The following is a 26,586-nucleotide window of genomic DNA, read 5'->3' as shown; positions in this document are numbered from 1 at the left end:
TGACAGGCATGTATGTTTTCAAACCTTACTCCTTGCTCTGCCGAGAGAATATTACTTGGTACTAGGTATCCAGCTATTCAACCTGCTGACGTTTTTCCTAGTGCTTTCCATTCAAGACTTGAAATTCTGAGTATGCTTATAAAATAATATCTATGAAATAACTTGCTTACAAACTGAAACAAAGAAAGTAAGTGAACCCAGAATGTTGCTATAGTTTAGAAGATGAGAATAGTACCATCAAGTGATTTGCGCCTGACAATAGAAAACATGTAAAGTATTGCTTATGCCTCATTTTTAGGTAACATGAGTTAGAAGAGATCATGAAATACAACAAAGGCCATAGAAGTTGACCTTATCACCTGGCTTGAAGAAATTCTAAATGTATAAGCGATTTTGTCTCCTGGTATCCACATGTATGTCTTCTCATTATAAATGTTTGGAAAAACGGAATACAGGTTCACTATTGCTACTTGCTTTTTGGTCACAGTTGCCCACTGCGCCTCATCACGACAAATCATCTCCCACTGGAAGAATTGCACTCGTCATGATTGTCCTGTTTGTCTGCCATTGAAGAATGCAAGTGACAAGAGGAACCAACAACGTAAGTTTACATCCTCTGTATAGACATTTCTCCCTTTAGTGATAAGTACTGGAGAAACAGATAAATTGAGTTGTGAAAGTGCTCTTTTGCTATAGTTACATTCTTCGATTCTGTTTCATATGTTCAAATGGGGCTCCTCAACAAAAGGTAAGAATAATCATTATCATTTTCCCCATTATATACCGTCGTGGAAGACTCCATTGGTACAGTTGGTTAGTACTGGTAAACCCTTTTATGGCTCACATTACTATTAGTGTTCAGTGTTTACCTTTCCGAGTGTTTCCAGTGCTTTTCACCTCCGTTCTTCTTCATGAGCTTCATTATTAGTCTTGAGCAGTGAATTATAGAGTAGGAATGTTTTGGAACGTTGTAGGAGAGACTTTATTGGCAATTTTTAGCTGTTTACTTTAAAAAAAAGTTTTAAAAAAAAGAAGTGGTCACTAGAAATAATCTTTTGCTTTAACAACTCTTTCACAAACCTTGCTTTAAAGGAAAGCTAAGAAAATCGGGACAACATAGCCTAATATGCTGAAGCCAGAAAGGCTGGGAAAACTGTGCTGTCCCTTTCAGCAACAGTTTTATACAGCATGGGTATGGGTTCTTATAAAGCAGGGGGAAGGCAGAGCCCCATTTGCCTATAGAAAGGCCTCTTGCTGGATTCTCCTTGTTTTGTGAACAAAGAATGAATTAATGCGCATTAATCATATAAATTAGAATGGGTTTGTAAATCACTGTATATATTTTTTTAATAACCATTGAGAGATCATACAGTCTAGGCTATTAGTTTTTCAGATGATTGTAGAAACCAAGCCACTACATTCTTAGTCACATCTTTAAATTGTAAATGATATGGAAAAAGCATTGCCTATTTGCTATACGTATGTGCAAAAAGTTCCATGTGTTCATATATCTCTCATTTATTATCCTGAATCAAAGTTTGCATTCACATTGTCTCAGTTGTAATTCTGTCATAGTTTTTGTATACGTTCAATTTTCAAAACAGCTCTTTTAATTGCGGCAACATGTACTACTGGAAAAAAAAAATCTATTTTGAAGGTGTTTCGATTCTATGTGGTTTACAGGAGTGATACTAGGTTATTCCATAGAAACCTTTTGGTCTCGTTCTGTACATGTAGTAACCAGTGGATAATCTTTATTGGTAGTCTTTGTCTTGGAGGGGTACTTATGTTGACTGTAGTTATTTAATAGTACTTTGACTGTGTGGATTTAGGCTTACTTCTGTGTGCATCCTGCTTCCCTGCTCCCATAACCTGGGATTTGTAGTAGTGTGTGTCTACAGGGGAATTTTGTTTTGATGTATATTTTCATTCATGCTTCTGACCTAAGGAGTTCTTGGGTTTTATAGTTACTTTGTCTTTAATGTCCTGAAATGGCATCTTGCATTGTTGAATAACTTTTTCATATTACTAGTTTGACAGTTTCTGTAATTTAGGGGCAAGTTACATCTATTCTTGTCTTGAACGACAGAATTTTGGGTACATTTAGGTCATTGATTGGGTTAAGGAAATTGTGGTCCATATAAATGTTACTGGAAGATATCAATTATTTTACAGTGAAAAAAGGTTCTTAAGTAGATTCTTAATTTAAGGTTGGAAGAGCATGTTGTCCAATATGCTAGTGGCTATATACAGTGTTTAATTTAGATTACCGTCCGAGGGTACATTTTTATTTTTTATTTTATTTTTTAAACTTATATGGCGCAAACAGCTACCCAAGAAGGGTTTCTCGGCGCCTAAGAACACAGCATCATAAATGGAAAGAGAAAAAAAATAGCAGGGGTCGTTCAAGGTTACTGATCGAACAACCAGGTCTTTATCTCTTTACGGAACCTGGGGAGACTTCCCTCCATTCGTATGCGAAGTGGTAATAAGTTCCATATAGTGGGACCGAGGTGGGAAAAAGATCTTCCTCCCATCCTAGAGAGCTTGAATCTAGGTATACAGAACTTTTCAGCTGATTTGGACCGTAGGTTTCTTGTAGGGATATAGGGGTAGATAGGGGGACACGCTGATGTTTTTTGGTATATGGCAGAGAAGTCGGGCAGCCGTATTTTGTACCAGCTGTAATCTTTTTATAACTGCCTTATTTGCCCCCAGGTACAGGATGTTCCCGTAGTCAAGCCGGGATGTGATTAAGGCATTGACTACTGTTTTTTGCGTGTGGACTGGCAGCATCCACAGGATCTTCTTGAGCCATTTTATGATGGTAAAGCAGAGACCCACTACTTTGCTTGCCTGTTGCTTCATGGACAAAGTATTGTCCAGAATTACTCCCAAGTTTCTTGCATGAGGCACTGGTGTTGGAAGATCACCCATCTGTGAAGGCCAGTGAGATATATTCCAGAGCTCTGGATGTTTGCCCAGAAGAAGGATCTCCGTCTTGTCTCCGTTTAGTTTCAACTGGTTAGTTGTCATCCAGTTGAAGATGTTCAGGAGACCATTTTTGAGAGAGGACGAAGATGAAGATTGGGATTCAGACAGTGAAAAGACAATTTGTGAGTCGTCTGCGTACGTCATAAAAGTGAGTCCTGCTTTTTCCCGAAGATTTTCTAGGGGTCTAAGATATAGATCGAAAAAGAGCGGGCTAAGAATGGAACCCTGTGGAACCCGTGAGGGGAATTAAAATGTCCAGAGTTTGCATCAGCAGATGCTATTTGGTATGTACGTTGGCTCAGGAAGGATTTAATCCATTGCAGAGCAATTCCACAGATTCCATTTTTTTCAAGCGTGGTGAGTAGCCTTTTATGCGACACAGTGTCAAAGGCTGCGCTTAGGTCGAGTAAAATAAGCGCAACCGTCTGACCGTCGTCGAGGAGTTTCTTGATGGTTTCGGAGACTCCTAACAGGGCAGTCTCCGTAGAGAAACCCGCTCGGAATCCAGACTGGGTGGGGTGGAGGAGGGCGTTTTCGTCTGCAAAAAGGGTAAGGGCAGTATGTACATGTCTCTCCAGACATTTGGAGAAAGCTGGAAGAAGTGATATAGGCCTATAATTTGCTAGTTGTTCCGGGTCTGCTGTGGGTTTTTTCAACAGTGGGGTCACTATGGCATGTTTCCATAGGGTAGGAACTGTGGCCAATTCAAGTGATGAATTTAAGGTGTCTGCAATGATTTCAAGGGCAGGCGTATCCACAAGTTTTAATATATTAATAGGAATGGGATCCTGTGGAGAACCAGATTTAATCGATTTCATGAGGGAAGTAAGGTTATCGATTGTAATGGGCGGCCATTTTTGTAGGGTTTGATTTATAGTTGGAGTGTACTCCCAATTGTCAGTCGAAATAGTGTCACAGTTGTTTTTATCAATCTCAATGATTAATTTGTCAATTTTATCTGAGAAAAATTGGGCTAGATCCTGACATTGCTTCTTATTTAGAGGACGTGTTGGGGCTGTGGTCTGGCCACCCGCAAGATCTTTGACCGTGTTAAACAAAGTTTTAGCTTTGTTTAAAGCTCCCGTGATGGTATCAGCTACATACGTAGCTCGTGCTTTTTTACATGCCGTATGATAAAAATTTCTAGCAGTATTATACCTAGTTTTTTGTCGGGTCGAAGTCCTTGCGCCATGCTCTTTCAAGAGCCTTACACTTGTTTTTTTCCACCTTAAGTAAGTCGTTAAACCATGGGGCGGGAGGGCAATGTACATTGCCCTTGGTGTGCCTTTTCCTCAAATTCCCATTTGCAAACATATTGAGGGTTTACTGTATGTTATGACACACAGTCTCCACCATTATCATATTTGCAGGGATTACATTTATCATTAATTTAACCATATAAGTGTCTTATAACCTTAAAAGTATCTTCAGTGTCTTGTTTAGAAATATTACAGTGCAGCAAAAGTCTGGAAATTTCTTAGAGCCTGAAGTATATATGCTGTTCAAATATTTTGCAATTCAGACATCTTATTGTGTTGATAATTGATAGTGTCAAATTTAATAATCATAACTGCCTCTTTATACCAGTATCTTTACACCTCTTGGATTTTTCTGGATGACAGCTAAAACAGGCTATGTTAATTTAGCCTAATTGTATGAAAACTCAATTAAATGTTTTACCAGTGGAGCAATTATTTTATGTCTCGGCCTCCGATTTAAAATAACCCCACTGGTAACACCATTAGGGCTGGGAAAACAAAAAAAATCTTTCTACTGTTTATTATTTTTATACATGGACTTTATTGATTGGTTCTGCTTGTGAGGAAGTGCCACACATTTGGCAGTAACATGTCACTCAAGTACACTGAAAACATAACATGTCACACTGTAAGTAATGCAAAAAATTGACAGCTTCAGAAACGCTGAAAAGATACAGTAACAGAATGTCTTTATATGATTCCTAAATTGTGCGCTATCAATACCGGACCGAATGAGATATGTATCTAAACAAGACCACGCTAATAGTCGATGGAACTGTACTGATGAATAATTTTTCTCACCACCTTTTTCTCAATAATCTACAAAGGCAGTTGATTTTATAAGAAGCACTGATCAGGTTAAATGACTGGTAAACAAAATCTCTACAAATAAAGGTGAAAATGTGCCCCATAAAATTCAGTAAACTTGTTTGCAAATAGGGATGTTACAAAAATTGCACTGTATCCACTTGAATGATGTTCTACATTAAATTATGTAAATAGCCACCACCATAGATATCGTTTTTTCACCCTAGAATTAAGCATCAACATAAGAAGCTTTCTTCACCGTTAGAAAACTCACACCACTCCAGTCACGCTTATATGAAACACAAATGCCTCAAACCAGTAAATCACCTTAAAATAAGACTTAATTAAACCATTGTTGTTGTAGACTAGCAAATGTGTAATATGCCGCAAAATTACATAAACTGATCAACTGTCCACACGTTGATGGGATATTCTTTAAAACCAGGAAGCGCCCTCTAAGGACAGAAAAATAACTGCAAATCCTTTGAGCCCTTTAGCTCATAATTACTCATGAATACATATGGTGTTAATATGACGTACCATTATGGACGCACTTGATTTCAAATCCCAAAAGCTGGAGGAGTGCAAGAGTATGGTGAAACCTGCATAGACAAAGGACAGTTAATTAACGACATCATGATCATAAAAATAAGTTACTCACAATAACAAGCAAGGCTCAATTAGATACTGTTCTGTCCTTGAATTTTTCCTAGAGCCAAGGACTCCTCTGTCTCAAAGGAAAATATTCCGGGTCATTTATTATGTTTTACTTCGTAGACTTTCAGGGGTGATGTGCACATTTTGACAACAAGGGCAAAATCACAATTTGGGTACCTCACCAACATAATATCTCCATTCCTTTAATCAAACATTTTTAAACTATTGCATTCATTTTCTTACTAACCATTAGGTAATGCTTGAAAAATCTGCTTAAGCAGAGGACGTCTATAACTACAGAGAAAAACAAACCCCTTCTAGAAGGTATGTCCACTGTGGTTGATATGGTCTATCGCGAAAAATATGAATACTCTCCTTCCGAACCAATTAAAACAACTTTATATTTTGCTTCCCACAGTAAAGTTTTCATAAAAGCAGTTAACCGGAGCCTGTCCCTAAACTTGAAGCTACATTATCATTTGAGGCTGTATCATAAACTGTAAATTAACTGTAGTACTTTGAGTGCAACTTTCAAAAAGAGATTTAAAAAAATCGACATTTTACTTTGTCTAGTACACCATTTTCTCTGTCCGGAGGAGACCTCACAGTAGATAAGAGGGTTGAAATGCATCAACAACATTCCTTCATTAACTCAGGCAACAAGTAAATAAAAGCCTTAGGCTCATACATGCAGAGAAGGAAACCATGGAGACACTTAAGGTATCCCAACCTCACTCCTGAAAACTCCATAACAAAATGGAAACACCTTTAAAAGATTTTTTCAATAGTGCATGTTCCCTGAGTTTATAGATGCCGTTTGTGTTTTGGAAACTGGACTCATCTGAAAAATGTGACACAACTACAACTGAGAGCAATGTGAATGCAAACCTTGATTCCTGATAATATTTGAGATGTATATAAACAAATACAATTCCTAATCGATATTTCTACTTGAAAATTCATCACCTGTAGACTAATCTCAGGTGTCTCACTCGATCCAGAAACTTCAAAGCTCTAAAGACACTAATGTTTTTCTCAATGTTGGAGGTCATGTCGTATGATCATGTCGTATGACAATACAACCATACAATGCCCATCCTGGTGTAACTGTCAATTCACTTTTTTCTCGCTGTTGACATGGATCTTGAGCTTGCTGTCTTCAGAAATATGAGTTTTCCTAACAAAATTGTTTTTGGTAGCATGTCTCCTCGGAAGCACTCCGGCTTCAAGCGTTGAAAGGACTGTGAGGAACAGATGTGAATTACCGATTCCCATTCCATCAGACTTTGGTGCCTTTGGTTGTAGTATGACTCTACTACCTGCGACTCATTAGAATGCATCCCAATGCGATCAAGCTGTGGGGAAGCCAAGATCTTCGTGGTCCAGGCTTGAGTCCCAAATTACAGGCGGAGTTGTCATTCGTGGGCAGTGCTCAGTCACTTTCCTCCCACTCATCAGCTAAGAGACGGACACAAGAAGCACAGTATGGGTAAGTCAGCCTGACCCTGTCCGTCTCTTATGGGATCTGCTTCCTATGAACTGGAGTTGGTTGGTGGAGCCAACATTTGCACCTTCGAGCAGCCCGGTGCCTTTAACTCAGCCAAACTCAGTCCTTGAGTCACCTTGATCCCTAAGGGCACAGCATTAACATGCCCGGATCCTTTGACACCCGCCCCAGTGTTTCTGAATTCCCAGCTCAGTATCCCTAGTATGCAGAATTCCCATGCTATACTTGGACCCAGTCGCGTTTCTCATTGGCATGTTCTCCATCCTTGCCTGGGTCACAGCTCTTTCGTGAGCTGCCTCATGGCCCTGCAATGCTGTATGGCTTGACTGTTTATGCCTCTGACTCTATGCTGGGCCGAGGTGCTAGATCCACAGCTTCCCACAGTAGACTTCAAAAGTAACGTCTTTACAGAGGTCGCTCCCTTGATCACCCACCTCAGAATCCTTGCTTCCCTTTAGTGACTCTTTAGTGGAACTGTTTATGGCAGCCTCGGAGAAGCCTACCTCAGCAACTGCAGTAAACAGATAGGTGTTAAGGTGCCACCACCCTGGTCCTCTTTCTTTCTAAGCACCTGTTTCGTGAAAGGTTGATCATTCAAGCTTTCTACTACATAGGGCAGGTGGCATGTACCTTCCCTTCAGTTTGCTCAGAAAGAAGTCTAAATGTATGGAGACATAGGAAAGAAAATCCTCTTGGTGGGTAGTGTGGCACTAAAGCAATTGCATGTCACCTGTCTTCTAGCCAGATGCATGCAGGGATTATGGTACATCATGGCCCAGCTGATCACTCCGCATGTCCCAGAGGGCATACATTCGCATTTCCAGGAAGTCGTCAATGACCAATATCCTTACGCCATATTTAAAAATCTATCATCCACAATGTGTATTCCTTGGCGTGTGCTATGGGGACGTTTGCCTGTGTTACCAAACCTTGCTTCGACCATTTGGATGTTTCTATCCAAGCAAGCTATTGTGCTGAAACTCCCCTTTGACGAAACATGTCTGTTCCGGTACAAAGCAGACTATGCCTTGAAGTGTTTTAAGGCAAGCAAGGTCATCTCCAGGTCTATGGGTCTCCCACAGCCTCAGCCCCTCATAGGTTACAGCTATTTTGCCACTTCAGGGATTCTTGAAAGGGTTTTCCTTTTGCCAATGGCAGTCTTTCCAACCACAAGTTCATCAGTCTCAGCATGCTCTGGTAAAACAATATAGGGTTCGAGCAAGAGGGAAAGGGTGTAGATCCATCCAGCAAGCCTGCACCACCCACAAAGCTGGTCGAGTTTGCTTATAAAGCTCACAAGGAGCCCTGTGTGTGGTGTGACAAGCTTTCTATTGGACTGGAAAGCCATTACTTCAGACCCTTGTGTCCTTCAGATCATAGATGGGGGGTATACTCTAATGTTCGAGGCATATGAGCTGCAGAATTCATACTGTTGCATAGATTGCCATTTTGTGTTGGGCTCGGATGCTTGCACCTTGTTGTTGTCTTGGAAGAGGTCTTTTGTAGTCACGAGATAGGTGACTTCTCTCTTGGACGATAGTGCGCATGGGCATCGACTCCATCCTCAGATTGTTTTTGTCCGCCAACAGGTTTCCTTTAGGCTCCACTGCCACATCTCTTCCCTGCCCTCTTTTATTGCAGCAGATCACCTTTCTGTTGTACAGCAAGAAGAAGTGGCGGCACTTCACCTGAAAGGAGCAGTGGAGTTGGTGCGATAGCAGGATATTGAGCAAGTATTTTACTCCCTTTATTTCTGTTATTTGCTCATTCCCAAGAAGTATGGTGTTTTAAATTGGATCATTGACCTGAGGGACTTAAGTTTTTTCCTCAGGAAGGAGAAATTCAAGATGCTGACCCTAGCTCAGGTCTTGCTGGCACTGGAAGCGGGAGATGGAATATTGAGCTTGGACCGGCAGGAAGCACATTATCACATCTCGGCTCTGTAGTCCAGTAAGAAGAATTGGCGCTTTGTAGTTTGTTCTCTCCTCCTGCTCAGAATTCTCGCCATTCAGGAGATGGTTTCATCCTATCTTGAAGGTGTGTGAGTTCCTGTCCTTTGTCTCGCGGCTGCTAGGTCTGCTAGCTTCTTGCAAACTGCTTGTCACACATGGACTTTGCCATATGAGTATTCTTTAGTGTTGCCACCACATGCGTTTTTTCTAGCATGGTGGATACCTGTCGGAAACCATTATGGTCTGCAGTGGATGTGTCTTGGTGGGGGAAGGTGAACCGTCAGAGTTTGTTACCTCTCAGTCCTACTCCAACCGTGGCCATTGTGGTGAGGAATTGGCTTCACTCTAGGTTGGTAAACTCAACTCTAGATATGGAGATTGAAGGCCTTTGGTCTTCAGAGGTGCAGGTGCTTCCCATCAACCTGCTAGAACTGCTGGTAATTCGGTACACACTCCAGGCCTTCCTCCCTTTCATCTAAGGTCGGTCTGTCTAAATCTTGACCGACAACACAGTTGTGATGGGGCACATAAACTAGGAGGCAGGATTAGGGTGCCTACTCCTCTGCCTGGAGACATTGAGGATGTGATCTAGGGCACAACTTTAGGGGTTCAGGTTAACAGCCAGTGGTATGTGGACTTCCTGCCCTTCTCCCTTTGTTCCCTGCTCAAGCTGCCATTCACACTGGACCTTCTTTCCCAGTCAGAGGGAATGGCGCTGCTCACCAGTCTGAGTCCTCCAACTTCATGCCTGGTGACTGAGCAGGGATACATATGCTCAATTTAGCAGCCACCAGAGGTGGTGGATTTAATACTGTCTGCTTGTTTCCCACAAAATCGATTTATGCTGGGAGGTGGAATACTTTTAAAATATGATCTGCCGGTAACAACAAGAAGTACAGTTGTCACAGATTCTTCAGTTTGTGCTCTTCTTTGCTCAATGACGTTGCATGGGGGGCACAATCAAGGGCTACTTGGCTGCATTGTTGGGGATCAGTGAGTTGCAGGCCCCGAGTGGCTGCTAGCTGTTTACTTCGGTATTTTCTGGCAAATTGGTGTTGCGAACCTTGGCTGCATTCCTTCATATAAACGGACGTGCTTATCTGGTGAGGCGCTAGCTGCTCTACTACGGAGCGCCCTGTTTGCTATTTGCACAGTTTGTTGTTAAAATCTATTTTATATCGACCAGTACTGTACCTTTTTACTATTTATTTGCACAGCCGCTGATATTGTTTCAATGTGAGGAGAGTTACTACTTTTAATTATATCGTTTTAAAGTGTATTGTGTGTATGTTTTTACTCACTCTGCACTGCTGTCAAACGCCGGTCATCAGTCCTGTTCCACCACGGCTGGTGCCGCTTGAGTGGAGGGCTCATTGACCTAAAGCTGGGCTCCCCTCGGAGTGACTCACTTCCGGGTACGGAGCAGGTGGGCCTTCCCGGGTGATTGCTACTTTAGGGAATGGCGGCACCGTCGCGCCAAAGGCGAGCCCGTCTGCGCCCGTCCGCGCCCGTCCGCGCCAGGTCGGGCACAGGGGCCAGGACCCCTGGCCCCCTCTTGGTATATTCCAGGCAGACCCTGATGTGTTGTGAATCGGCGGCCTGTCCGTTACCCGATAGAGTATTACTGAAATTCAAGCGGGAGGGTCTTCTGAGACCTGATGCAAGCTTTCAGTTAGTAATTAGGGCCCCGTCACCAGTTATTCCACCAAAGCATGTGAGCAGGCAGGGGTGCAGGTTTTCACTACTTAATACCCGCTCCCTACAGAGGCACTGTCTGGAGATTTTCTCCCTTTTGCAGGAGGATAACTTGGATCTCCTTTGTGTCACCGAATCCTGGCTCAATGATTCATCAACGCCAGATCTGGTGGCAGCCCTGCCCCCTAATTGTACTGCTATTTATGCCAACCGTTCAGATAACATGAGGGGGGGTGGTGTTGCTTTTCTCTTCAAAGACACTCTGAAAACGGAAACACTCTGCTCAGAGTGCTTTGAAGGTGCAGACATACTGGGTGTGAAGTTCTGTTCCCCTACAGACTGTGTGGTATTCCTTTTAGTATACCGTCCACCTAGCACAACAATTAGGTTCATGGAACCTTTTTTGAAAGTGGTTCCCGACCTCCGCACTCGCTATGAAGGATTGGTGGTGCTTGGTGATGCTTGGTGATTTCAATTTCCATTGGGAAATAACCCAGAAGGGCGGTCAGGCTAAACAACTTGAAGAGGTTCTAGCTTCTCTGGGACTTACTCAGCTGGTGGGGGAGCCTACACATGAGGGGCCACACGTTGGATCTGATTTGGTCATCTTGCCCATTTTTGGCCCCGCTTGTGATCTCCCCATGCCCCTGGTCTGACCATTATCTGATTGAGGGCCAATTTCCACTCCTCACAGGACAGCGGGAAGTTAAACCAGATTGGAAACTGCTGCGCTGTGGGAATCAGGTCAAAGCTTCTGACTTTGACAGCTATTTTATCACAATCTGACTATCCCCCGCTTTTGGTGGAAGATTGGGAAACTGAAAGTGCTGCCCTGGTGTCTACACTTAAGGAGGCTAACGAGGTAGTTGCTCCGACCCATGCAATTAGACTGAGAGATAAGGGCAAAGGAGCATTCTGGTTCAATAAATCTCTTAGTGAACAAAAACAAGTCCTCCGCCAATGTGAGAGAGCTTGGCGTAAGTCTTGCATGCCCAGTGCACGGGAGGCCTATACTGTGCAGTTCGCATTCTATAAAAAAGCTATCCGTTTGAGGAAGGCCGAATTCTATGAAGCTGCAATCCAGGAGGCTGCCAATCCGCAGAAAGAAGTATTTAAAGTCTTAAACGATTTACGGACAGTTAAGGGGCCAAATCCGACTTTTAATTTAAAGGACTGTCCAGACTTTCAAAACTTCTACATGAATGAAATAAAGGATTAATCTTACCTGCTCTATCAAGCCTCCCTCTATTTGTCCGAGGCCAATAACGAACTGCCTGACTGGATTGCCTGCCCTCACCAAGGAGTCTCTATTCCTTATAATGAACCGGGTGAAGTCCGGTTCTCCGGCGGACCCCTGCCCGCCGAAGATTTTTAAACTGGGATGGTCTGGGATGGAGGACAAAGTCCTTGCCCTGCTGAACCGCTCTTTGGAGATGGGACTTGTTCCCTCCAATTTTAAAGAAGCACGGGTGGTTCCCCTTTTAAAGAAACCTGGTGCCAATCCAAAAAACGTAAAGAATTTTAGGCCGATCTCCCATCTACCTTTTCTCGCCAAAATCCTGGAGCAACATGTGTTGCACTCTCTCACCCACTTTCTCGAAGGCAATCATCTTCTTGAGCCCAATCAGGCGGGTTTCAGAGCTCATCACAGCACGGAATTGGTGATGCTTTCCGTGCTGGATGACCTGAGACTCAAGGCTGACAAAAAAAACCCTTGTGCCCTGGTCCTTTTGGACTTATCACCGGCGTTTGATACCGTTAATCATTGCCGACTTTTATCGCTGATTAGGGACCAAGGGATACGGGGCACGGTCCTGGACTGGCTGACTTCCTATCTCAAAGATCGCTCGCAACGAGTTCAACTAGCAGACCTAGTGTCAAATCCAGCCAAGTTGTCTTGTGGTGTGCCCCAGGGTTCAGCCCTTTCACCCCTGCTTTTTAACTTATATCTATAGCCTCTGATTGCAGCATTGAACAGGATGGACTGCAGGGTTAACAACTATGCCTACGATACGCAAATTCTGATCCAGATTGACCACTCTCCTACAGCCCACTTGAGAATGCAAGACATTCTCAAGTTTACGATCAACTGGATGTTGGACAACTTTTTAAAAATAAACCCGGACAAAACGGAAGTCCTGGCAGTCACTACATCCGCCAACCCATGGAGCGAACTTTTCTGGGCAGACGAACTGGGGCGCCTTTCCAGAACCAGCAGTAGCAGTAAAAAGCTTAGGCATCAGAATTGATGCCCTGCTATCCATGACACAGCAGGTATCGGCGGTGGTGGGCACCTGTGTTAGTCTGCTACGTCAGCTGCGGAAACTATCTTCACTACTGTCATTTTCCACCCTCAGGCTGGCGGTCTCTGCCCTGATCCTGGCACTGCTGGAATACGGCAACTCCTTATATTACGGCCTCCCCAAAAACCTTCTGGCCAGACTTCAGGTGGTGATGAATGACGAGGCCAGGCTCATTTTCAATAAACCTAGGCGAACCCAGGCCACGCCCCTTCTAAAGGATCTACATTGGCTGCCAATCGCTCAAAGAGCAAAATTCAAGAACCTTTGTATTGCGCACAAGGCCGTCTATGCCTCAGCCCCCAGCTATATCAAGGACCGGCTCATTAATTACACGCCAAGTAGGACCCTTCGGTCTGCTGAGGCATGTAATCTGATTTGTCCTCGGTTCAACCTTGCATCCAAGGGTGGCAGAGCCTTTTCTAGCACCGTCCCCCTGGCTTGGAACCTTCTCCCAGCTGAACTTAGGAAAGAAACCAATCTCCTACTTTTTAGGAAGAATCTGAAGACCGTGCTTTTCTTGGAGGCTTGGGGGCCCCTGTTATTGGGTGGTCTGGTGTCCTACTGATGTTGTGTGTCCGCTGATACCGCTTGGATACCTCGAGGTGATAAAGCACTCTACAAGCTCATCATAACATAACATATAGTTGGCACCTCTTTTCATTAAGGGCAATCTATCACCCTACCAGCTTTTTTTGTTTCCACTGTCCCCCGACCCCAAGAAAGAGTGGCTTCACAGGTTGGCTCCTAGGTGGGTGGTCAGCTTTTACCTAGATTGCATTGTCAGCTCTTAATTGGCAACTGTGGTTCAAAGATAGGTAAAGCAGTCCAGAAGCTTGCACTATCCAGATTGATTATTCTCTGCATCAAGCCCTGGTATGCTCTTGAAATGAAGGAGCCTCCTGAAGGAATACAAGCTCATTCCGCCAGAGCCAAATCATCTTCTGCACTTTCCAGAGTGTTCTGGATTGCAGAAATCTCACTAACCGTTACTATCTGGATTCCAAAGAGCACAGGAATGACCACTTTGCCTGATCCATCTTGCAAGACTTCAATCAATAGATTCTTTATTTGATCCATTAAAATAGAGATCATAAAAGCACAAATAAAAAATACGATCGACATACAGTTCTAGTTCATGTTAGATAAAATCCATATTTAAAAATTCATTTCAAACAATTTTTTTTTTAATCTAGTTTAAGTAAAAAGGGACATATACTAAGATGAAATCCGGGGTAATTTATAACATTTTTGACCACGTAAAACATATATAAAATTACTCATTATCTTCTATTAAATTTATAAGTGAATAAATAGATGAAAACACCTCACCGTCCTTTTTTTTAAGCAGGCCCACAAATATGTCGCCACCGAAATACAGAGTAAAGGATCAGACAATGATTTAAAAAAAATAAAGTGCAAACTGACATTGTTTAAAATGATGACACTTTAAAGTCTAGGAAATGTGATCGATCCTTTCTATCTTGTAAAGCCCACAAAGCAAAACTAAGTGCAGATCAGTTTGGGGAGACTGGTTATCGCAAGGACACAGGGTCAGATCCGAGTGCTTAAACCTTTTTTTCGGGTTATCTTAACATCAGTGGTATCAGATGCGTACGGAATCTCAGTGTTTTGATTTTTTGCTGTGGTATGGTAATGTCTGCTAAGTAGAAGTACCCTCTCTCTATCAGGGTGGAATTAAATGATATGGGAGGACTGCCTGTTTAATATAATTCTTTTCCATTCGGTTATGTTGTCCCCTCAGCATAAATGTGTTAATTAGCTTCTGCTTTGAGATCTTTCTACATGCAGTTATGGCCTTAAATAGTTCTACAAGCCGAATGACAATCTGCTCGATTTCCATATAATTCAGCCATCTAATCCTGTAATTTTCAAGGTTTAAACAGTTTCTAATTATATTTTGCATTAGGTTCCCCGTATCCCTACACCAGATGGAGAACCACAGTAGGATCGGGGCTAGTCTGATTGAATCTGAAATATACACCAGACTCAATTCAGCAGGTAGGATATAGTTGGAATAGGAATGCAGGAAAGAGACTAAGGACTTAAAAAAATCTATTTTCAATGGTTTGGAGCGAGTCTGTGGGCGCCATACTCCTGCCCTGTAGATTGTAGCGGCCTTTGTTTTAGACAGACAGTTTTTTTTTATGGGGACTAATGGTCTGGCACCCAGCTTCTTTGAAAAAGACTTCATAGCTGTGAGACTTCTCTCCATTCCTAGAGACCTTCCCTCCACCATATTTGACAAGGTTTGGTTTTTGTCACAAAGGACTCCCAGGTAAGAAAAGGTGCCCACCACTTCAATTTTCCCAGATTCCATATGGCGGTACAGGGCTTTGTCTCATTTGCCAGCCCCTGCTATGATAACAAATGATTTCCTCTGGTTGACTTTCAGATCCAATGAGTCCATAAAGGCTGCATATGTTGTTATGAAACGTTGGAGCCCTGGTCCTGTTCTGGCAATCAGCACTGCATCATCGGCATAGGCCAGTGTTGGTAACTGATTTGTATCAAACTCAGGGACGTCAAGAGATGCACCCAGAAGTGCTTCCTCAACACCATTTGTATGGATAGAATAAAGAAATGGGGCGTGGCCTCAGCCCTGCCTTACCCCCGGAGGCGATCTTAAAAGGGCAAGTGCATTCCCCGTTTCTGCCATAACAAACACATGCAATGGTAATGGAGTATAATTGACGGACGAAATGAATTAAAGCTGGCTCAATCCTCATCTCCTCCATTATATCCCAGAGCTTAAAGTGGGCCACGCAGTTAAATGCTACTGAAAGCTCCATGAATGCCATATAGATTTTTCCGTCCTTTGCTCTGGTATATTTATCTATAATTATTGATAAATTCAGACACTGATCTACAATGCCCTTTCCCCCCTGGAACCCGTACTGTACCTGCATTAAGATGTTCTTCTCCTAGGCCCACCACTCCAACCTAGATAGGAGTCGTCGGTGAGCTCATCACCACCCCCTTTTCTGAATGGCTTTTGTGTCCAGCAGGTAAATTGGCCTGTAGTTCTTTATACTTCCCCTGTCCCCCTTTTTAAGTCCCGCCTGGCGTTAGCAGCGCGCATGCGCTGCTCTCACCTTGCAAGGGCTTCTTGGGATCGATAGTATTCCAGAAGCTAGCTTTCTGCTCCCCCGTGTTTCGCATTGGTGCGCGTCATTTTGCATCACCAATTATGCAAAACACGGTGTTACGATTGTCTAGGATGCTTTTTAGTCCCTCCTGGTTACCACCCTGTCCACTTTTGGCCCCGCCCACCGGGATTGGATTTTTTACTTGCGGCGGGAGACAGTCTCTTAATTTGCCGCTAAGCGCTTTTTTCTTTTCTTTGTGAGCCTCTCACTGCAAGCACGGCGTGTTTTTTAATTTTTTTATTAACGGAGCATTGCGCTTTAATGCGCTTTAAATTTTAAATACAGTACTGGGCTGCACAGAACACTCATTACTGTGCGTGCGCTCCATGAATGGATATAATAGGCTTTTACTCTACAAGGTCTGCTGGCTGTTTATTTAGCAAATTCATACAGCGCAAACTGAACTCAAGAGTAGTAGAGTCCTTTACAAGACACCCAGTTATATTACACAAGAGCACATTCACACAAGAACACATTGCCTTTTAGGAGGCACGGGAGATAAACCAGAATCACACATTGGTAAGCCAATGCCGAGACTCGAAAAAACCCAGCTTCCCCACGCGATCATCATGCATGATTAATCGATTAATCTCCCATGGTCCCCCTGTTTACTAAAAACTGGGTGCTAAGGAACATTCACTTGCGCTATAAGAAGTGACCACCCCGTTAAATCAGTTTCGTGTTCGATCTACTCGCCGTTTTTTGTTTCTAATATCCGGCCTCTTTCTGCTCTCCCATGTGCCCCCTTCGAGATCCTCCTCTCCTTCTGCCAGCACCCTCCTACCCAATAGTCATCCACTATCCACCACCACCATGTCCAGCACCACCATGTCCAGCACCACCATGTCCAGCACCACCATGTCCAGCACCACCATGTCCAGCACCACCATGCCCAGCACCACCATGCCCACCACCACCACCACCATGTCCACCACCACCACCACCATGTCCACCACCACTACCACCATGTCCACCACCACCACGTCCACCACCACTACCACGTCCACCACGTCCACCACTACCACGTCCACCATGTCCACCACGACCACCACCATGTCCACCACCACCACGTCCACCACCACTACCACGTCCACCACGTCCACCACTACCATGTCCACCACGACCACCACGACCACGTCCACCACGACCACGTCCACCACGACCACATCCACCACGACCACATCCACCACGACCACGTCCACCACGACCACGTCCACCACCACGTCCACCACCACGACCACGTCCACCACCACGACCACGTCCACCACCACGACCTCGACCACGTCCACTACCACGTCCACCACGTCCACCACCACCACGTCCACCACCACGACCACGTCCACCACCACGACCATGTCCACCACCACGACCACGTCCACCACCACCATGTCCACACCGTCCACCACCATCACCACGTCCACCACCATCACCACGTCCACCACCACCATGTTCACACCGTCCACCACCATCACCACGTCCATCACCACCACGTCCATCACCACCATGTCCACACCGTCCACCACCATCACCACGTCCATCACCACCATGTCCACCACGTCCACCACCACCATGTCCACCACGTCCACCACCCCCACCACGTCCATCACCCGTGACTGATAAAGTGTCACTGGAGGGCAGGGGTAATAGGAGTGTCAACCCCGGCTGTACATGGGACATTTAATGATGCATTGGGTGCGAGAAGACGGGAATAGGGGCTAGAAGTATTACAACAGACCCAAAATACATTTTGAAGAGGCGCATTGTCACAGGGGCTACTGTAAAAGCACTTGCAGCATCTCTTCCTCACAGTGGCATACTTGCTCAAACCACTCACTCAAAAAAAGCATTGGCATAGCCAATAGGTCTCTCCTTTGGGACCTTATAAATGTTTAGCCATGCAACACGTGATGTTGTTGCTCCAAGGATATTGTGCTGGATAACTAAACACTTATAAGGTCCCAAAGGCGAGACCTATTGGCTACGCCAATGCTAGTTATACATCTGAGCAATTACGCTAGTTTTCCTTGAAGGCGGGGGGCCAGCTATGGCTATATTAAAAACATTAGTCAGTAGTGGGACCCACAGATCTTGATTCTCCTGGAAGGAATCTATTGGCACCCCGTCAGAGCCCGGAGCCTTCCCAGCACTGTAGGCCGCCAGCCCCCCACTCCTCACTTCTACAAGTGAAAATGGCAATGTTTCCTGCAAGTTGGCATGTGTATTAGCGGGAGGTAGCACGGAGAAAGTACTAGAAGCAAAAATGTTTTCAAAGTGTGCCACCCATGCTTCTTCACCTACATTGATATCCAGTGTAGGATCCTATGTTTTTTTGAAGCAAGGTGCGTTAATTATCTCCCAAAACTCTCTACTGTTACCCATATTTGCTGCATATTAGAGTTCAGCCCAGGTCTCCTCCCTCATAACCCTCTCCCTTCTTGCTAGCATGTAGTCCATACGTAATGATCTTTTTTTGGGCCTTATTTCTTGGGTTGGGTTTTCAACGCTTTGATGATGGCTTTTCTAGTTTTTGTGCAGGGAGATTGTACCAGCGCTTGCCTGTTACACTATTCGCTGGTTTCTAATGAGTAAATTCCTCTTTTACTTTCTCTAGAAGTTCTCTAAAACATAATACCAGTGCTACTGGGCAGGATTCTGATTCTAAACAATTATAAATATTATCCTGAATAATCAATTTTATTCCAGGGACTAGGTTTTAAGCTTGTCAATTTGGACCCACTTTAATTGGAAATATTTTTTTCTTGTCGATTATGGGGTTTCTTTTTTCTGATGCTCATTCACTTCTCTGATTGCCATGCTGAGCTTGCAACTTAAGATGGTATGATCGCTAAAACTTGTGAATAAATTGTCTACATACATAATCTTGTTATTGGGGGATTAGAGACCAAAATAAAATCAATAGTTGATTCCTAGCAATTTCGTCGGAAGGTTTTCCCTGGATAGCCCGTAAATTCAGGTTATTAGTTATTACCATATTCCTGGTAAACAGGGTCCTGTAAGACAATTTCCATATTCACTGTGGGTGAAATGATAAACCGGGGTTCCCGCCAGATCTTCCAAATTACAAACAAGCTCTTGATTGTGCTTGCAGAGATGCTCGTTAAAATCACCCCTCCCGAGAGGAGGAGCTTCGCGCGCATCCGAGATGGCCGCGTGAGCACAGGGCTCCTGAGACCCTCGCCGCCCTCCGCATATATCCTGTAAGATATCCTGATTATGAAGACGGATTATTGGAGATGAAACTCAGCTGATATCTTAGTTGCTTTCAAAAACCGATTTGGACTTCGGGAACCGTCACAACGACGATTTGAACTTTTGAGGCCCACCCTATGGCGACATCTGGGGCTCGAGTCACTGAGACGCCCAGGAAGTAGTTGAACAACAACGGCCGAGGGGGTTCTGCTACTTGCCTTGGAGTTAACTTTCGGTTTCGTTTTGTGTGTCTTTGGCCTCATTCGATCGCCAGACTGACCCGATTGCCCGAAGTGTAGCCGAACTCAACAGGTCCATCGTGTGCCACTGATCGCGAGTGTCTGTGTGCTGAGCTACGCGCAACTACTACCACTGGCACCCGTTTTTTGAATACTATGGCGGGTTGACCGCGAACGGCCATTTTCACCAGGTCTCACAGGCCCCTTGGGGGCACACTGCCCAATATGGCGGGCAGGCCCGACAACGAGCAGCGGAAAACCAAGCCGCCTCTTCGGGGGGGAACTGTCCAAACGAATGTCATGGACCGATATACCCATCCCAAGGGCTCCTCCGGAGGTATGAGTAGAACCCTGGAAGAGGCTAAGGATGACCCAGCCGCGCCGATCGACTTGACTCTGCAGGATGTCATGGGCGCCATTGCCAATATGAAGACCTCCATTGGCCAGCAATATGAGGCTCTCGCCCTTAAAGTCGACACTGTAGCCATTGACGTCACTTTGATTAGAGCGGACTTATCTAAGACTAATGAGAAGGTCAAATCGTTAGATCTGAAGACCTCCAGCCTCACGACCGATGTGTCCGACTTGCAGACGGAGGTCGGCAACCTGCGATCCTCCAATGATCTCATGGCTCGTCGACTGGAGGAGTTGGAAAACAGGGCCTGATGCAATAACGTACGTTTTATCGGGGTCCCTGAAAGCTCGGAAACTCCTACTGCAGATCTCCTTGTGGAGGACCTCATCCTGAATCATCTCGCCCCCGCGGGACTGAGCAAATTCTTCGCTGTGGAGCGTGCACACCGGGTGCCGGGTGGGACACCGAAGCCGGGTGCCCCTCCGAGGCCGATCATCGCTAGGATTTTTAACTTCCGAGACAGAGACGCTATCCTGCAGGCATCGAGGGTGGGCGGCCCCGTGAAGTTCGAAAACACAACGGTGAGCTTTTACCCGGACTTCACCCAGTTAGTTCAGAGGCAAAGGATGGGGTTCCAGGGGATGAAGCGAAGATTGAGAGTTATGGACTTAAAATATGCGATGCTATTTCCAACTAGGCTTCAAGTCGAATATGAGGACCGGACGTTTTTCTTTGATCGTCCCGAGAAAGTGAGTCACTGGCTGGATACATTACCGAGGCGGAGCGACCGAACGGAGAACTCACGTGGTGCGGAGGGTGGTGTGTCGGAACAAGAATGACAATATGGTTCCCGACTTCCGAACAATCAACATACTGTACAGCTGGGTTTGATGACTTTCGTACTAATCTGATATATTGGAGCACACTAGTGGGTGGCGGGGGGAGTGGGACTCTTTCCTCCTCCGGGTTTCTTTTTGTAGACTAGTTTAATGTCAGGGCGACAGGCACACTGCGAGTTGGGGTGGCTTTTGAGTCTAACGCAGGGGTGCAGGGTGGGGGGTATTGTAACTGGGTCAAGTTGGGGGGTGGAGGGTGTGTTTAAGTGTGTTTTATCTTTTCTCAAGGCAACGTATTGTTTATTTCTCTGCTCTGGTCACTGTGTTTGCGATGGGGTGGATTCTGCATTCATTTCCGGGATGGGGGGTAGTGGGCTGAAACTATTGTGTTGGAATGTCAATGGTTTGGGAGATAGGATAAAGTGGGGAGTGGTGCTGCAGTTGTTGCGACGTCTCTCCCCTGATGTTGTGTTGTTGCAGGAGACGCACTTAATTGGAAACACTTGTCACGCCATGAATCGGCGAGGATACCGTCTCGCTGTACACTCTGGGTTTACCTCTGGCTGTTGGGGCGTGGGCATCTTAGTCAAAACCTCTCTTCCCCCTTGAAATAGATGAGGTGATTTTTGATGATAGGGGGCGCTATGCCGCTCTCACTGGGAGGTGGGAGGGGAGGTCTGTTTCGCTGGTCTCTGTATATGTCCAGCTCGGTCTACAGACCTCGACCTTTGCAGATCTCGGGCGTGTGGTGTTGGGGCTTCCAGTGGGCATCCTGATAATAGGCGGAGATTTCAACTCGGTTGTCTCCGGTACCCTAGATCGCTACCCCCACAGAGATCTCACTAGATCGCAATCCTGGTTGAGTGGGTTCTTGGATACACTGGGGCTGGTTGATTGCTGGAGGCTGATGCACCCGGACCAGATACAATACACCTTCCACTCTGGGGCCCACGGCAGTCTTTCTAGACTTGATTATGTTTTGATGCCGTCGGGACAGGCCTCTTCTATCAGGGAGATTAGACACCTAGCCCGGGGCATATCAGATCACTCCCCACTGTGGTTCCAGATGACTATTAGTATTTCCGCAATCCCAAAACCCGTGCAGAGTTGATCAAGTCCCTGGATCAGTATTTTGCTGAGAATGAGGGGTCCGTGTCCCCTTCTGTATCACTGTGGGAAGTATTTAAGACGGTCATCCGTGGACAGGCACTATCGTTAATCGCTGGTGCCAAGAGAAGTAAAAATGAGGAGGTGCTCCGTTTAGAGACTGAAATAGCTGAGCTTGAAAGGGAATTGGAACTGGGAGTGACTCGTAACAAGCTTCATACCCTCAGCCTCAAACAACTAGATTACAAAGCCCTGGTTACAGATGCTGCGAAAGTCATGAGTAGGGAGCAACAGGGCAGACTGTATGATGTGGGAGATAAGGCGGGGAAATTGATCGCTTGGCTGGATAAAAAGGAGAGGGCGAGTCGTGTGGTTCCAGTGATTGAGAAAGCTGATGGAGTGTGTGTGACTGAACCGACTGAAATCGTTGAGTGTTTCGTGGACCATTTCCAACCTGTATACTACCCAGTTTCTGATAGACCCGAGGAAGACTCATCTGTTGTTGCGTGACATTGCATTACCTTGCCTGTCTGAATCGGACAGGGACCTAATGGACGCAGCACTCTCAGCGGAAGAGGTGGCCATTGCTATTCGCTCTGTGCGTTCGGGCAAAGCCATGGGTCATAACGGACTGCCCATTGAGCTATACAAGTTGCGTCCTGACAAAATGGCGCCGTACCTCCGCGACATGTTTCTAGAGTCGCGGGACATCGGCTCCCTCCCTCGTGATCAGCGTCTTGCTACCATCGTGGTGATTCATAAGGAGGGGAACCGAGGGATCGCTGTGCGTCCTACAGGCCCATTTCGCTTTTAAACGCAGAACCAAAGATTCTTGCCAAGTTCTTGGCAAACCGCTTGATAAAAGTAATTAGTGACTTGATTCACCCGGATCAATCTGGTTTTATCCCACACCGCAATACCGCACTCAACCTGAGGCGTCTGCACGGTGTTCTCGCGAGGGGCGCGTTTCTGCGTGAGCCGGCCATTTTGGCTTCCTTGGACGCTACGATGGCCTTAGATACACTGGAATGGCCATATCTTTGGGCCGCTCTTGCGAAATTCGGCTGTGGTCCCGGGTTCATTGGCTGGGTGAAACTTTTGTAGGAGGAGCCATTGGCGCAGGTGGTAGTGAATGGTCGAGTGTCTAGACCCTTTGTCCTCGGTCAGGGCTGTCCGTTGTCCCCACTTCTTTTTGCCCTGGCCCTGGAACCTCTGGCCGCCTGGTAAAAAAAAAAAAATAATAATAATCACCCCTCCCAAATAATGTTTAAACCCACATTTTTTATAAGCCTTATGGATTTGTCTATTACACTGTTCAACTCAGCTACTACTAGGTGCATGTTTCCCCCGAAATCATTGTTATAATAGTTCATTAAAAGCCAGGTATCTTTATTTGCCGCCTCTAGAGTGAGCAGATGGAAATGAGCACCCCTACCTTCAAACTTCTCTACTTTTATCGACCATGTATTAGGAATTAACGTTCGGAGGCCCCCCTTAGACCTCCCTGATGCTGACGGTGTTGCCATTGTCTGAAATGAACTGTAACAGTTTACAAAGATGGGCTCTGTTCCCAATGTCTCCTGTAGGCAAGAAATATCCTGATCTTGCCGGAGTTTTTGCCATTGTTCATTACCTAGTTTTTGTGCGATGCCCACCACATTCCAAGATGCTAATTTAAATGAATGTTTATTTACCCCCTTCTGCACATCAATGGATTTAGAACTCACTTGGGTGTCGGGATCCGGAATGCCCAGACTGTCAAAACCCTCTATAGGGTTATCATCTGGGGGAAGTCAATCACATGCTTCCAGGTCCGAGAGGGTTGTGAATCTATTCTTCAGTCAGTCCCAAGGCACAAGTATTTCTTGGAGAGTTGTGCCATGTTGAACCTCTCCTTGGTGGACCTCTGCATTCTTAAACCAATGAGGGAAGGGGCCTATAAAAGTATTCCAGGGGTAATGCTGTGATCTGTGTGCCCTTGGGTGGTACTGGGCTAGAAGAGATCTAGCTACAAATTCATTATAATAAATTATCACCACACAGTCTTTTTGCATTAGGTTACTGGAAGAACCCAGCCACCCTATACTTCTGGCTATGATAATTTTGTTGGACAGGGGGCTACCCCCTCCCCCCCATGTAAATTAAATTACAAGACAGCCAGTGGAAGGATTTGTCCATTAATTGGTTTGTTGTTTCTAGTTGTTCCTCCCTCAAAGTCCTTAATTTGCCAAGAACAATACAAGTGCGGAAGCAACCGGTGGAAGATGCAAGGACTGGTACTTGGTAGCAAACTTTCCCACCTTGGGTCTATCCTGCCTCTGCGGGATGTCTCTTCCCCCCCTTCATCATGTAACCATTTATCAGCCCTGCTTCAGAATCTAATCTACAGGTGAGGAGTCTACAAATAGAAGTATCCACCAGAAGAAAACTTTTCTTACTTGCAATAACAATCTTTCTGTTGGATACTGAAACCTCAGATTGTCCAGGGATCTCACCCTCCTCCCAACACAATGAATGTATTTTGAGGAAAGTTTGACAAAGTTCCAGTTACCAATTTGATATTGCAGTACTTAATGTCCATGCCAATTCATCCAGTCACCTCGAAGGCTTGGAAAGAATGGATGGAAACTAACATCGTTACCCAGTGTGGATGCTATATGGTGTTGATGTCGTCATCTATTGTCACTTCAGGCTTAAATACAAAGCCTGTGCCCCCTTACCAGCATCTTGAGAGCTTTGAAGTTTCCGGATCCAGTCTGAAACCAAGGATCATTCTATAGGTGGGTATTCTTCAGGTAGATAAAATATCCACTAAAAAGATCGTTACCACAAGTAGGTGACTTTTTATTCTTGTACACACTCTAGTAATACATTGGTAAAAGTTTCTTTTATAGTTTTATAATTGTAAGAAACGGATAAGGTTTTTACGCACCTTATTTGATAAACTCTGGTAATGTGATTTTTTTTAAGTTTAATGTTTTAAAAGAACAAAACATAAATTTAAAGAAAAATTTGCAGATTTATGATTGATGCATATTGATTCATTCATTTGTACTATAATGAAGGAGAATCAAGGAAATTAGGCCTCTATGTACGTAATATACATTGGGGCGACTGGGCACTCCCAGTACGTAATCATGCTCTGTAGGTGGCAGTGTGCCAGTTCTTCTTTTTTTTTTTTTTTTAGCTCAAATATGTTTTGCCTTGGAAATCCTTCAAAACTTTTTTATAACAGATGTGCTAGAGGTATGTAAAGCGAAGCAGCACCTTTACTGTTTCCCGACAGACAATCTTTAGTTCGAGGAATGTGTGCTGTAGATACATATGCTTTTCATACTCCCATCTAGTGTTGGGTCCGGTTGTTTGCAGGTTGTTTTTCTTCAAAGAAGTATTTTCCAATCACGAGGTATAGTGACTCCACCTTTCGGTGATAATGCGCATCGGCATCAACTCCATTGTTAAATTTTCTTTAAGCCATCGGTTCGGATGTGTATTGCAGTGCTCCGATTCAAAAATGTCAAGCAGGATCCCTTTGGTTTGCAATTCACTTGCCCTCTGCGATATTGTTTTTGATCGCGTTTCCACCTTCTGCGTGTCGGAAATTTCGGAGAACTTTCATTGTCTAATAGAAAACTCCAACTGCAGCCTTCGGGCCTAGCCGGTTTTCTTCTATCTACTTTTACTCGAAGATTTATCATTGAGTCTTCTGCTGATGGAATGGACACAATTTAATTCTGTCCTCAAAGCCATTCCAAATACTGGCACACCAACCTTCATAAGGTCTGTAACCTGTCTCTCCCAGGACATAAAGAGGAAGAGTGTGATGCTTGTTGGTCGTCTGATCAAAAAAGCCGCTGTGGGACATTCTGCTTAACGAAGAGACATACAGCAGCAGAGTACCGAGGGCACCCCTTAAATCTTCGGAGAAAATATCGCACAAGAAGAGATGGAAGTGTTTGCAGCAGAAGAGGAGGAAAAGGCCTTCTCCATCCAGGACCCTGATTCAAAGTTGGAGATTGAACTAGAGTCCTACGACGTTCCAGCTGGACATGGCTGAATGTCCTATCAGCATTCTTCAAGCTCCAATACCTTCTTCACCAGGACCTATTATACCATCTTCAGACCTTTTACACATCACACCCCCGGGTTCTCCAAATTCAAATCCTGATATAGTAGACGATGATGACACCTATAATCAGCCACCACCTGATCTGTGAGATGACTAAAATAATCTTAAAGAAACAGTTAGTCATAGATCCCTTTACCTTAGAATTACCCCCAGGCGTCAGACTGGATCCAGAGCGCTTTTTCGTCCGCTGTACCCATGCGCTTCGGAAGGTGGCGTCTGTCGACTCCGTGTCCGACGTTGGCATCGTGGTCGCGGGGATGTTGTTGCAGTACCTACATATACAGCGCCCTCGCACGCTGACGTCAGTTCTTTCTTTTTCTGCGCCAGCAAGCGCAGATCCGGTTAGAGCGGTACCCCCAGTCACTTTTT

The 26,586-nt window shown here is 44.9% G+C and overlaps 1 protein-coding gene across 1 annotated transcript in view; it reads left to right on the top strand.

Moving 5' to 3' along the window:
• Nucleotides 1-26,586, top strand: part of CREBBP (CREB binding lysine acetyltransferase) — a 1,783,742-nt gene that overhangs the window by 276,325 nt on the left and 1,480,831 nt on the right. The window contains exon 5 of the mRNA XM_078663125.1: nucleotides 488-601. Coding sequence (XP_078519251.1) covers nucleotides 488-601 — 114 coding nt within the window. The remainder of the gene's footprint in view (nucleotides 1-487; nucleotides 602-26,586) is intronic.

The sequence above is a fragment of the Lissotriton helveticus genome, chromosome 10 (genome assembly GCF_964261635.1).
Source record: "Lissotriton helveticus chromosome 10, aLisHel1.1, whole genome shotgun sequence".
In the NCBI taxonomy this organism is placed as follows: domain Eukaryota; kingdom Metazoa; phylum Chordata; class Amphibia; order Caudata; family Salamandridae; genus Lissotriton; species Lissotriton helveticus.
Note: the sequence above shows the minus strand (reverse complement) of the source record. Positions and strands in the feature narration are given on the sequence as shown.